Consider the following 13558-nt stretch of genomic DNA (forward strand, 5'->3'; position numbering starts at 1 on the left):
TCGGCCGCGCGGCAGCGTGGGTTCCTCAGAGCCCGAGGGCTGGGGCTGCAGTCGAGCGCGGGCTGGCAGTAGGTCGCTAAAATGCCCGCGTGTAGAAAAAGGCAAAGACCCCTCCCTCCCTGTTTATAAACACTGTTGCTTGCCCCATGGAGGCCTTAAATATCATCTACAGGAGAGGAGGTCCGACTACGTACATCCTCACAAAGTTGCACCCTGGTCAGGAAATGCCTGGAGGCATCGCAGCGATGGCAGTCTCCGCAGTGACTGACGTCCAGAATTCGCCCGTGAGGTGCGGGGAGACAAGAGGGTGAAGGCCTAGAAAGGGGAAGACGTTGGTTAAGAGGGTTTTCGTTTGGAGGGTTTTGTTTTGGGGGTTTTGTTTGTTTTCCGGAGGAAAGAGAGAAGGCACATTTCCTTTTTTTTTTTTTTTTTAATCTTTGGTTAGGGGGTCGTTTGTATTCTTTTAAGAGCCCATTCAAGCTTGAGTATTTCTTTGAAGCTATGGGTAACATCTTCCACTTTGTCCCACGCTCCGGAATGTATTCCTTAATACTGGCAATGGCTAATATTTACGAAGTGTTTTGCACGTGTATTTCATGCTAAGTAACAGGCACAGCTTGGGTACTGGGGCCCCAACACTAAATATAATAGTATTTCTGCTGAGAGTTTCAAGTCTGGGGACTTGGGACAAACAGCCTTTCCATTTCAGAGTGTCACTCAGGTTTTATGATGGGAGCCAGGAGGTGTCCCCCCCCCCCACCGTGTTAAGGAAGCCGACCAAATCCATCCTGCCCCCTCCACAGAGCCCAGGCTATCTAGTTCCAGGCACGCGTGACTATTCGGTTTTCATTCCTAGAGGGCCTACTGTGTGCCAGGCACTGGCATCTAAAATCAGCCCCTGCCCTTCCAGGATCTTAGGCACCTGAGAGCAGATATAGTCAAATATCAAACAATCACACAAGTACATGTAAAACTACAAATGTGAAATGTTGAAGGTGGTGGAGGGTTTCACAGGGAGGTAGACAGCCAGAGCTGCAAGACAGAAGAGGCTTCCTGAGTGCAGGAGGTCAAGAGCTGAGGGCCAAATGAGGAGGAGGAGGAGCTAAGGCTACCAAGAGCCTGGTGAACTTTCAAGGCGGAGGGAACTGGAACTTAATGTAGAGTCCAGTGGGAGAAGCAGAGAGAAATGAGTAAAGGCCCATGTGGCTGCAGACCGGGTGCGAGTAGCTGGGTTTCACCTTTGGCCCAGAGGGCTGTGAGGCCTGACTATTCCCAGCCAGGGGTCCCTTGGAGAGTCCAGAGTAGGGAACTGGGCTTCCTGTTCTCAATTCTGACCTCCTTCAGGCTCATGACCGCTGCATCTAACTTCATCATCATCTTATCTCCAGGGTCAGGCAGATGCAAGTTTGTACAATAAGTTAATGTTGAATAGTGATTTAAGAAATGAGATTTCACCATGGCACAATCGGAAATCTTATCAAGTCCATGCAGGGACATTTTCTAAGCCTTAGCTTTCTTATAGAAGCCGCTTGAAGTTTATTTCCAGTTTTATAAACAGGGACTGAACACATCTAGCTAGGGACTCCATTTTGGCTAGTATGCAAATATTATTTTAATAGATAATTGGTTCAAATTGATAAAATGATTAATCTCACATGGTCTTTTTAAATGATAAAGAACATTTAGTTTCCCTCTGCTTCACAGGTCTAGCTTCTAGTTTGTGTTCAGTGAATATTAGTTGGTTGGATGTTGGTCTGCTCAAATCTTTCCCATTTAGTTATACGAGGTGAGGCATAAATCAGAATTAACTGAGGAGGAAAGAGGAAGATGGCTGGAACAGACTCACTGAAGGGAGGAAAAACTGCACAAAAAACTGGCAAATATGACATGGGGCCCCTTGCTTCAGGTTCCAAACCATTGCATTTGTTTGAAAAGGTCTTGAGTTCAGGTCTCACCTGCACTGATCACTATATGTAATTTTTCTTACCTGTCAAATAGGTACAGTATCATTTATACCATCTTGTACAAGACCACAGTGGATCTGAGGGTGCTTTAAAACTATAAAGCATTTAAACATAGGATATTATTAATAAGGACATTTTCTTTGGAGATCTATTCTCCTCCTCTGTTTCCTCAAGGAGTAGAGGAATAATGCAGAGGGCCAGGTGCTTGGAAAGGGCTGTGAGTTGTAAGGAAAGGGTTTTTAAAGGAATTTTGCAACAAAATGATTTGAACAGAAGAATGCTATCCTATAAATAACAACCCCCTACTTTTTTGTTAATTTATTTATTTTTTGAGTTAGTTTTTGCAATTATTTGAGAAACACCTAAGAGAAAAGGAAATTTTTGTCTCACTAAAATGATAGAATAGGGAAAGGCTGAATTACAATGCTAGATCTTCATTTTCCTATGTCAGTTCCTCAGTAGTAGGGTGCACACCCCAGGCCAAAACTCCCTGCTTAGTATTGTCTAACAGGTATTATGCATCTGAAATGGGCTTAGGCACCGTTCAAAGCTTAGATCCTATCCAGCCAGATCCCAGTTGAGATAGATGTAAGGTTGTTTTTCCTCGGCAGGGCCAGTAAGGACTGGGCTACACCGGCCGGTTTCCTTGGGGATCAGAGTCCAATTTCAGGTTAATCTGTTTAGTGCACTTAGCACAGTGTTGTCTTACCTGGAACTTATTACACACGGAGCCATTTCTTGTACTATTTTCAAATATTTGGAGCCACCAGAGTGGAGAACTAACATTCCCTCTCCAGGGTACTTCTTTTCCCTGGGTCTTTTTATGGGAGGCAGTGCAATAGGGGTGCCGTGCAGGGAGCTTGCTGCCTTCTCTTGTAATCTCTTGTAATTGACTCACAACATTACCATAAAGTAAGTTGTATCTCTCAAGGTAAAACTGATCATGACAAATCATCCCTTCCTCTGTCTTTCCAATAATAATAATAGCTAGTCATTACTGAATGTTATTCAGTGCTGGGTGCTTTTCATGATCATGTTTGAATGATCCCAACAGCAGCATTAGGAGACAGCTACTATATATTGTCCCCATTTTACAGGCAAAGAAACAGGGACGGCCTTTCTCTTTTTGCAGCCCATATTCTTAACTCCTGCACTGTATCACTGTAAGCTTGTCTTGCCTCTTTTATTGCATGGTAATTATTTTGTGTGTGTTATGTTCTGACACTGGGATTTCTTTCCATTTTATTTTATTTTATTTTATATTTTTTAAAGATTTTATTTATTTATTTGACAGAGATAGAGACAGCCAGTGAGAGAGGGAACACAAGCAGGGGGAGTGGGAGAGGAAGAAGCAGGCTCATAGCAGAGGAGCCTGATGTGGGGCTCGATCCCACAATGCTGGGATCACGCCCTGAGCCGAAGGCAGACGCTTAACCACTGTGCCACCCAGGCACCCCTCTTTCCATTTTAAAATGAAAAAGTTTTGTTTAAGGTAGGATGGTAGGAGAAGCTCTTATAGTGCACAATGGAAGTGGAAGTCTTGATTACAATTTCATGTCATCTAAAGTGATTTTTCTTTCTTTTACAAAAGGCACAGATTAGAATGGAATAAGCAATAGTTGAAAATTCAAAAGCCTTAAATTAAATTAAACTAAAGCTTTAGGATTAAAAATCCTAAAAAGGATTAAGCAACCAGCATTAGCAAGACTTTAAAGGAGACTGGTTTGTCTGTTTATAAGTTTCTCTTTCGTTGAAGTAAAGAAATGATTTTCAGATTTACAACTCATTTTCTATTTCCTCAATTCCTATTTACTGCAGAGCACTTTGTTTCACACACATCATGTTTATCTGCAGTTCTGGGTGGCTAATAAAAATGTTTACCGGAAAGCCCAGCTCCCACTTTCCTTCTTTATCATTCAGGGAAAGGTATATGCCAAGTGCTTATCTCCTCAGCAAAGGCAGTGACTTGACATTTTCACCACCTTCTTCAGCACAGCATTTTAAACTCCTTCTTCATTCAGAATTGCTTGTTTTTGCTACATTATAATTCTGCATTTTCATTTGAGGAGAAAGGCTTAAAGAAGAACGTTCGTCTGTATAAGACATGTTACTCAATTGTAATGTATGGACCTTTTTTTGATATAGATTAAAACAAATGAAAAATAAGAAAAAAGACATAGGGCAATTAGGGAATGCGAGCACTATTTTATGATATTAAGCAACTGTAGTTATTTTTGGGGGCATGATGATGTTTGAAAAGGGAACTGCTTACTTCTTAGAGTTATATACTAAAATATTCAGAGCTGAAGTGATATGATGTTTGAGATTTCCTTCAAAATAATCTGGGTTGTTGGAGCAGGGAAGATGGGTTGGGAGTGTGGAGGAAACTAGAGAGGCCATGAGCTGATTGTTGTTGAAGTTGTAAGCCATTAGGAAAATGGAGGAGAGGAAGGAAACAGAAAGGAGGAGAAATGTTTTCTATTTCATGGGGCATGGAAATGAATCTCTGTTAGAAGTTGTACACACTCATGATACAAGTATTAGATTCTAGAATGATTGGAATAACCAAAAGTGGAGTTTGCAAATTATGCAATGTTTTTATAAAATATAAAATAGAAAACTAGGACATAAAAACTACTCACCTATGCAAAAAGTTGTGACCAATATTATTTCATGAATTGAAAAAAGTTTAATGGTCCCTTCTATGTGAACATCTAATAGTGATTGATTTGATTATCAGCATTCATCCTTGTGTGGTGAAACAGAATTTCATTCTTATAACTAGACTACAAGCCCTAGGAGGGCAGAAAGCCAGGTGATCCGGTGATACTTTTGTGTTACAACTGAGTTATAGGTTATGAGACAATCCGTAGATATATGTTGCTGATTTCTTCTCCTGGCATAATTACTATATCATGAATCATATTCTTCTATAGAAAATGCAAATACAATCAACTTCTCTTGTTTCCCTCTGTCTACTTCCTTCTCTGTCTCTCTCTCGCTCGCTCTCTTTGTCTCTATCTCTCTCTCTCTGGCTATTTATGCTGATTTTTAAATCTGTCCTTGATTTTTATTTGTTTTGGTTTGGGACTATATATAAAAAGTTATATATATTTACCCTAACTGAGGAATATGATCAACTCAGTCCTCAGAACCCGACATTTATTTCTCACAGTTTTGGAGGTTGGAAAGTCCAAGATCAAGATGCTGGCAGATTCAGCATGTGCTGAGAACTCACTTCCTCATTCATAGATGCTTCCTGGTTCCTTGTGTCCTCACAAGGTGGAAAGGGCGAGGGAGCACCCCTTGATTTCTCATAAGGGCACTAATCCCATTCATGCAGGCTCTGCCCTTGTGACTTAATCATTTCTTAAAGGCCCACTTTCTAATACCATCACATTGGGGGTTTGGATTTTAACATATGAATTTTAAAGTAATACAGTCTATAGCAAGTAGCTACACAAAGAACTGTAGAATTTCTCTTTAGATAGGGCTTAGAGCCAGTGATTTGGTTGAAAGAGGAGACTTTTTAGAAGCACAGTTTTAATAACATTTGACATAATATCGAGAAACATCAATTGTACATATCAAAGAAAAAAGTATGGCTACTTTAGTGAGCCTTAATGGCAGCTTATGCTTTCTCCAAAACTATCCCTTTTGCTGCCTCCAACTAAAATCACATTTGGCAGGTGCTTAGGCCAGTGATGGACATAGCAGGAAGGGTCAGGTCTATTTCCATATCAGGTAGACAGTGGAGTCCTATAGTTTTTGAACTGGAAGGGATCTTAGAGCTCATAGTCAAATCCCTTGTTTTCCAAACATCGTCTTTCTCTCTGGCTCTCACCTGCTCTTTGGCTAACTCCTGTTTCAGGACTCCGTTTAAAGACCCTTCCTTCAGGAGGCATTATTTCTCTCCTTCTGCAAAGTCTGGTTGCAATCCCTGTTTCTGTCCCCAGTACTTCTTCCATGGTCACATTCATCACTTGGTATTACAAATATTCTTTTCATTTCATTTTTTTATCTGTTGTTCCTGAGATTCCAAACACTTGAGGGCAGAGGACTCTGCTCTATCCAAGGCCAATTCTAGGCCCTACACATAGTCATTCTTAAAAAGTATCAACTGAATAAAGGAATGCACTTGAAAAACTCCAAGGCAAAATCATTTAAGTCTAGGGAGAATTTGCTAGGGTACAGTAGATTAGGTGGCTGGACCAACAGGGACAGAGCAGAACTAACAAACCAGAAAACATCATGGGAAATGATAACAATAATATATAAAGAATAATTATAGCATCTCATGGGTGCTTCCAAGGTGACATCCTGTGTCCTCGTACTTTATAGATATTAACTCATTTATTCTCCACCAACATGCCCATTTTACAGACGAGAATACTGAGGCACAGATGAATTATATAACTTGTCCAGTTCACAGACAAGAAGGTGGCAATGAAGCCAAGAGTTCAACTCAGCAGTAGAATTTCCAAAACTGTAATTATCATCACAATGACAAACATTGATGGCAGAGCTAATAACCAGAAGACACAAATAGCAATCAGCTACAGTCCATGCTATATACAGACGAAGAGGCTGGCAGGTGAATTTGTAGTCAGAGTGTGGAAGTGTGTAGACCTGGGGCAAGTCTTAGGTAACCTAGAAGTTTCTTACACCCCTAAAGATTGAACTGCGTCTTTGAATGTACAACAGGTTCTTATGTAAAAGGAGAACTTGAACTTGAAGGAGAACTTGAAGGAAAGGTGTTCTGGCAATCTAAAAATTACGAATTAAGAAAGACTGGAAATTTGTCCATTGAATGACGATTGGGTATCTTTTCTGCTAGGATTTCAGGTGATTTAAAACTCTTATGTATGCTTTTCCTCACTTTCCAGCATTTCTTCAATGTACATATATTACTTTGGTGATTTTTTAGAAGAAAAATCTTGAAAGTGATAAAGACAAGGACTAGCTTTTCTCAAACTCCACCAAGAATTAATTACATCTGTTTGTAATGACTGAAACAGAGGAGGTCTTTGAACTTTTGTGGCTGTTTAGAAACTTAGTTAATCAGGGTTGCCTGGGTGGCTCAGTTGTTAAGCCTCTGCCTTTGGCTCAGGACCTGATCCCAGGATCCTGGGATTGAGCCCCACGTCGGACTCCTCTGCTGGGAGCCTGCTTCTTCTTCTCCCACTCCCCCTGCCTGTGTTCCCTCTCTCGCTGGCTCTCTCTCTATCTCTCTCTCTGTCAAATAAATAAATAAAATCTTAAAAAAAAACAAAAACAAAAAAACCTAATCAGGATTAGAAAGAACCATAAAAGTTTATTAGTTTGGTTCTGGATAGCTGAGTTTATCTTTCTCCCTTCTATCTAAAAGTTGAAAGGAAGTCATTCATTGGTGGCTATAAAGATTTATCCTAGATTGCATTGTTTTGTGGGTTATTTTTGTTTTTGTTTTACACTATAGGTTACTATCAGCAGAAGCCCTTTGAAAGTGGCCTCTAGGAATGTATGCAAATCTTTGTGTGTTTGTGTGTTTGTGTATATGTGTACTTTTTTTTTTTTTTGGAGTGGTCGAGTTCATAGCTTTCATACATTTTCAAGGAACCCTTTAAAAGGATGAAGAACTGCTACATGAAATGGACTCACCCAGACAAGGACGAGAGAAGTCTGGATCTGTTGTTAGAAAGTTAGAGGCAAAGTTGGAATCAGGTAACACTGTCAACCATCCAGGTACAGGGTCAAGAATAAGGTATTTTAGTCACGAGCTGGTCATAGCTTATAAACCAGAATCCAGATGTAGGGGCAGAAACCGTCCGGAACTAGGAAAGAGGAAAAGAAAGAATACAACAAAGGCGGTTTTAGTAAATACCTGTTGCTTGAAAAGGAATTAATTTTAGACTCGGCTGAGACAAGAAGTTTTAGTTGCACTGCTTGTATTCTGGTATGAGTTAATGTGTCTGAGCTCCCAGATAGCTCTATGATGTCTCCAACTCTCCCTTCTAAGGGGTATCTCCACACCCTTACAAACAATCTACTAGAGGGAAGCCTAGGTGGCTCAGTTGGTTGAGCATCTGACTCTTGATTTTGGCTCAGGTCATGTTTTCAGGGTTGTGAGATGGAACCCTGCGACAGGCTCTTTGCCCAGCAGGGAGTCTGCTTGAGATTCTCTTGCCCCTCCCACCCCAATAACATGCTCTTACTCTCTCTCAAATAAATAAATAAATAAATCTTTAAAAAAATCTGCTAGAGATTTAGAGATGGTGGACTTCTCTGCTTTCTATTACTTACTCCCATTCACCACATTTATAAAATTATGTGTGAGGCCTTAAAATATCCAGAGAACAGGCACAAAAACATTGTTTTTCATAATAATACTAATAATATTTGCAACCATATCATACAAATGTAGATTATTATAGGGTCAAGATGTCCCACAAAATAATAATATTAACATTTAGTTTCACATTTAGAGAATGAGAACAATTTATTTCAAAGATTGGATGGTTAGTAGAATTGGTTCTCATGGAACATAGGGTGAGTTAGTTCCTCTCTCCCCTCCCTCCCTCCCTCCCTCCCCCCTCTTTTTCTTCCTTCCTCTCTTCCTTCCTTCCTTCCTTCCTTCCTCCCTTCCTCCTTTCCTTTCCTTTCCTTTCCTTTCCTTTCCTTTCCTTTCCTTCCCTTTCCTTCCCTTCCCTTTCCTTTCCTTCCCTTCCCTTCCCTTCCCTTTCCTTTCCTTTCCTTTCCTTTCCTTTCCTTTCCTTTCCTTTCCTTTCCTTTCCAGGTTTTAATTTTAAGCAATCTCTACACCCAACATGGGGCTTGAACTCACAATGCCATGATTCAGTGGCATGGTCCACAGCTCAGCCAGTCAGGTGCCCCATTTTTAAACTCAATATAAACAGTGTGGCAGGCACTGTGGGGGATACAAAAGAAATAGAAGACAAAGTTCTTAACCTCAAGATATGGCAGTCTTTTCAGGAAACATGAAACAATACAAGTCCAATCTAAAGAGTTAAACTCAATGTGGTCAAGTGCTAAATTGTAACCACATTCAGGCTAGTTGAGGGCTCTTAGAAACTGCTTTTCAACAACAAAGATACACATGTGTATACATACATGCACACGCAGACCCCCTCATCCCTAATGAAAGTAGCTTTCAACGTTACTTTTCCTTTCATTTTTAAAAAGAAAATAATACATTAAAGTATGATATATAGAAGATGTATTCTATTTCAGTTGTATGTTCTCCAAGAGTCTTTTACATTCCAGTTTTACAGAAAAGTCACATTATTTAAAAAGGCAAACAGCCATACACATACGTACAGATACATTTTCTGTTGATGAATTTTCCAGGCTGAGCCTTTATATATCTAGTCAGAGAGAAAGAGAGAGAGAGGGAAAGAAACAAGAAAGAGAAAGAAGGAAAGAAAGGAAATAAAGAACTGTTCTACCTTTTTAAACAAAGCTTAGTAATGTTAAGATAAATATTCACTTATTTAATTTAAACCACACATACTGTAAATTTTTCTGCTTTGAAGAGACACACTTGCATTTCCTAGTTTTATTTGCCATTTTAAATGTCAACATAGTTTTTCAAATATGTTACTATATGTAAAGATTCATCTTTATCCCTTTTAACTATTTGGAAAAATAAACGCTAAAATTATCTTTGGTTCCTACTTCTATGTAGGTTAATTAGACAAGAAAAATTTTAAATCCACATTTGAAGAAACTTGGAGATTCTTTAAGACAGAATACATCTATATATGCTTCAAGAGAATACTCAGGGTTTATATGTCAGGTTTTAAACAAGTACAAAATTCCTTTTGAGATATCTGATCACAGAAGCACAAGTCATGTCTCCATAGAGTTTCCAACAATGCCATCTGCCAAAGTCATTGTGATAGGATAGTCTGTAGGAGAAGGCACCCTGGGCCAAAAGAGAAAACATCTGGGTTCTGGTGGTAGCATCTTTACTTTCTTTTCTTATCTCCAAAATACAGTTAATAATACCTGCCCTACCCATCTCTCAGAGTTTTGTGAAGACAAACTGTTAAAAGAAATATTTGGAAACACTTTGGGCAAAGCATGTAGAGTGATTTCAAAATTTTAAGATAGCTTTCTAAGAAAAAATTGATTTAAGTGAAAATCAAATGAAAGTATAATGGTACATAGCATTTTATTTTCCCCAGATTGACACAAAGGTCCAAGGAAATTGGGTTTTAGGAAGACTCTAAATTCTCTGTCACTTTAAAAGCATTGCACAGTGGTGATTCTAGCCATGTTGAACCTGTGAAAACTTCTGGCTACCTACTCTGTTTCTGGTGAAGTCTCAAGGGCATGGGAAAAGATGAAAGATTTGGTGAAAAGACACTTAGGGTAGGTAGGGGATCACTGTTAACAAATGGTTGTTAAAGTTTTTGTTTAGCAAAGTGTTCCTCTAAGGGGCACCCGGGTGGCTCAGTCAGTTAAATGTCTGACTCTTGGTTTCTGCTCAGGTCATGATCTCTGGGGTGTGAGGTTGAGCCCACATCAGACTCCGAGCTCAGTGGGCTCCCTTCGCACACCCACTCACTCTCTCTCTCTCAAATAAATAAATAAATAAATAAATAAATAAATAAATAAATCTTAAAAAAAAAAGAGTCTCTTCAAGATTTAAGGACTTGGGGCAAGCTTATCAGTATCTAGTCCCCATCAAAGGCCCTGGTAGGTGGAAAAGTCCGCTGTCATGTTAAGAACTTGTGGTTTCTTTTTCCCAACTTCATGTTTTTATACTACCTCTCATGTATTTGTGCTCCTTTTTCAACACTCTTCTCTTTCCTACAAAGCCTTCCTAGAACTGGTTCCACCTTCAAGTCAACAGAGTTTTATGAAATACATTATTCTTGAGGAAATTTCAGAGTAGTTCCTGCTTTTGTTTATAATTCAGTGATACTGTACCTGTTTTTCTTGGCTAAAGGAAACCAATGACTAAAATGCTTCCTAAACTGTTCCCTACTGCTGCCTACACCTTGTTTGGAGAGTTTTCATTTAGTCATTGCTAGTATTGAGAGCTATTAAAAGGTTTAAATCCATATTATTAATCCAAAATATGTTTTATAGAAACTAAATGCTTAGTAATAAAGAAATGATTATATAAATTACAATGTATCCACTTCCAAGGGTACTGTGTAGCTATAAAAAACAATGCTTAACTATTTTCTAAGAACAAGGCAAGAGCTTGTTACAAAGTTAGTTTTTTAAGTGTTAAAAGTAAATATAATAAAGTCCCAATTACAAAAGGTTTTTGAGTATAGGTGGGGTTTTTTTCTTTACACTTAGCTGTATTTTTTCAATTTTCTATCATTAGCATGTTCATTTTTGTATTAGAATGGAGTCTATTTGTTGAGGGTTTTTTTTCGGCCCAATACTAAGTAAATTGCTTTCACATTGGTTAATAAGAATAAAAGCACTTATAATTCCAACAATAATGACAACAGTTAAGATAAAAATATATGTAATATTCTGGTAGGAACTGGTATATAATGAATGAGTTCACGCCAGACCACTCAATTTTAAGTCAAACCTAGAGGTCAGCCTATTAGTGTGCAAAGTAGGAAGTGATGAGGTTATTGGAGCTTTGTGGTTGACTTCATTTAACCTTGGTCACAACGGACATAGATACCTTGTAAGCCTCAACTACTACCCTCCCCTTCATCCTTCACAATCTCTTCCCTTTCGAACCTCCCATTTTATTTCCATACCTCCCCACTGGCTTAAATCAAGGGACAGGAAGGGAGGGAAAAATGGGGCAGGTCAAACTTAAAGGTATAGGAAAGATTCTTTTTTTCCTTACTTCTATCTCTGCAGGCAGGGGAGATCCCTTTGGGCAAGTTCTGAGAAATAGAACTATTTCATGTAACTGAGCACTCAACTACTTCAGCTAATGGATCTTGTGACCCAGTTGTGGGAGTGGAGTTGAGTTCCCTTTTATTTCTTAGAGTGACTTTTTAAAAGGCACTGGAGCATGTAACAGTGTCTTTCTTCCTTTCTTTCTTTTCAACACTGAAAATTCATGGTAATGATTAATACTACCCCCATTAACATTTTGTGAAATTGATCAAGACCTAAAGCAGCTTTTCTGGCATAAGATTGTTGCAATGTCATATTCAATAAAGGTTTAGTGAGCAGAGACTACATAAGGGCATAGCATAGCATATTTGGAAGCCCCTTAAAATCTCCATAGTTCTCCAAGGACACCCAAAAATTTTTCAAAAAATGTAGTCTGTGATGCAAACAATATTTTCCTCAATCTTATTTAAGATGTTGGGGAGGAAAGTTGTCTCTTGCCTTTGCTGTTTCTTTTGTAACGTATGATTTGTACAATTATAAGACAAGTCCCCTAAGTACTAACTAGTAGGGAAGATAAATAAATATTTGCAAGTTGTGAAAGAACTATAAGAGATGTATGTCCAGGATACAGCTCTCCCCAGGGCTCCAGGAAGGCTGGCAGTAGAGGTATTGAAATGAGAGTATCAGGCAAGGTAGAGAAAAAGAGGGGCTCAGGCTAAGGGAAGGTAAAATTCAAAGGCACTGCTGTGTGAAAAAGAATCCTCAGGAAAACGAAAGCTACTTGCTGTGAATAGTTGAAGATGAGGCCAAAGAAGCAGGCATCAGCTCTATCACAGACTTAGATTCAGGCTAGGGAGTTCAGACTCTACTGTGTGGACCAGGAGTATCAAAGTGACCTCAAAAAGAGTTTTACTAGGATGGAACAGCTGTTTTAAAATAGTTTAGGTTTGAATGCCTTTAAGTGGGACAGGTCATTTCCAGGTCCGTACCGTCTCCTACTTTACTGTATTAAATCCCATGATTTCACATATTTAAATACCTAATAGTGAAGGCACCTCAGATTGTCTATAGAAACCTCTGGGTAGGCAATGGAGAGTCATGAAAATACTAGAATAAATCAATGACATCAGATTTGCACTTTAGGAAGGTTATTCAGGCAGTAAAGTGGAGAAAAGGTTTTGTGACAGTTGGCATGAACTGGTGGGAAAGACCAATTAGAACAATACTTAGAAGGTAGAGTCTACAGGACCTGATAACTGATGGTATGTGGAAAATGAAGGAGGAACCTTAAATGTCATCTAAGTTCTTGCTCCAGTAAAGGGGTGGATTGGAGTGTGATTCACTGAGATGGGGGCTTTGCAAAAGGAGCAGCAGGGTGGGAGCAATGAAAGGATGTTCAGTTTGAGATCACGTAAGTCTGATTTGTCCTGTGGGGCATTTTGGGCAAGTTGTTCAGTGGGCTAGAGATGTGGATGCTCTGGGTATTTGGCTTCACCCCTGGTCTAGACCCAAGCCAGGTTGTTGGGTTTTGAACTATTCTTAGCACTGTTTGTTTATTAACTTTTTTGGCTATATCCCGAGGAAAAGTTGGATTTCTGTTCTCATTTGTTCCCACCTACTTCAGTTCTCAGTTTGTATCCATCCTGCAGGGGTTTTAAGGAAGAGGAATATAATTGTGTTTCATCTTTTTGTGACTATATCCTCTCTTTTCCACCCATCAACTAACTGCCCTATGGTTGTTTGCACTGTTATTGTTAGTAGGTAATTGT

At 39.3% G+C, this 13558-nt stretch overlaps 1 protein-coding gene across 1 annotated transcript in view; it reads left to right on the plus strand.

Annotated features, from left to right (window-relative positions):
• The window catches only part of LOC148108651 (uncharacterized), a 99533-nt gene continuing 85975 nt past the window's right edge, over nucleotides 1–13558 (plus strand). The window contains exon 1 of the mRNA XM_087868862.1: nucleotides 1–289. Within this exon, the coding sequence (XP_087724988.1) occupies nucleotides 147–289 (143 nt within the window). The 5' untranslated portion in view covers nucleotides 1–146. The remainder of the gene's footprint in view (nucleotides 290–13558) is intronic.

The sequence above is a fragment of the Ursus americanus genome, chromosome 17, assembly GCF_024610735.1.
Source record: "Ursus americanus isolate L20-20 chromosome 17, mUrsAme1.1.p, whole genome shotgun sequence".
Classification (NCBI taxonomy): domain Eukaryota; kingdom Metazoa; phylum Chordata; class Mammalia; order Carnivora; family Ursidae; genus Ursus; species Ursus americanus.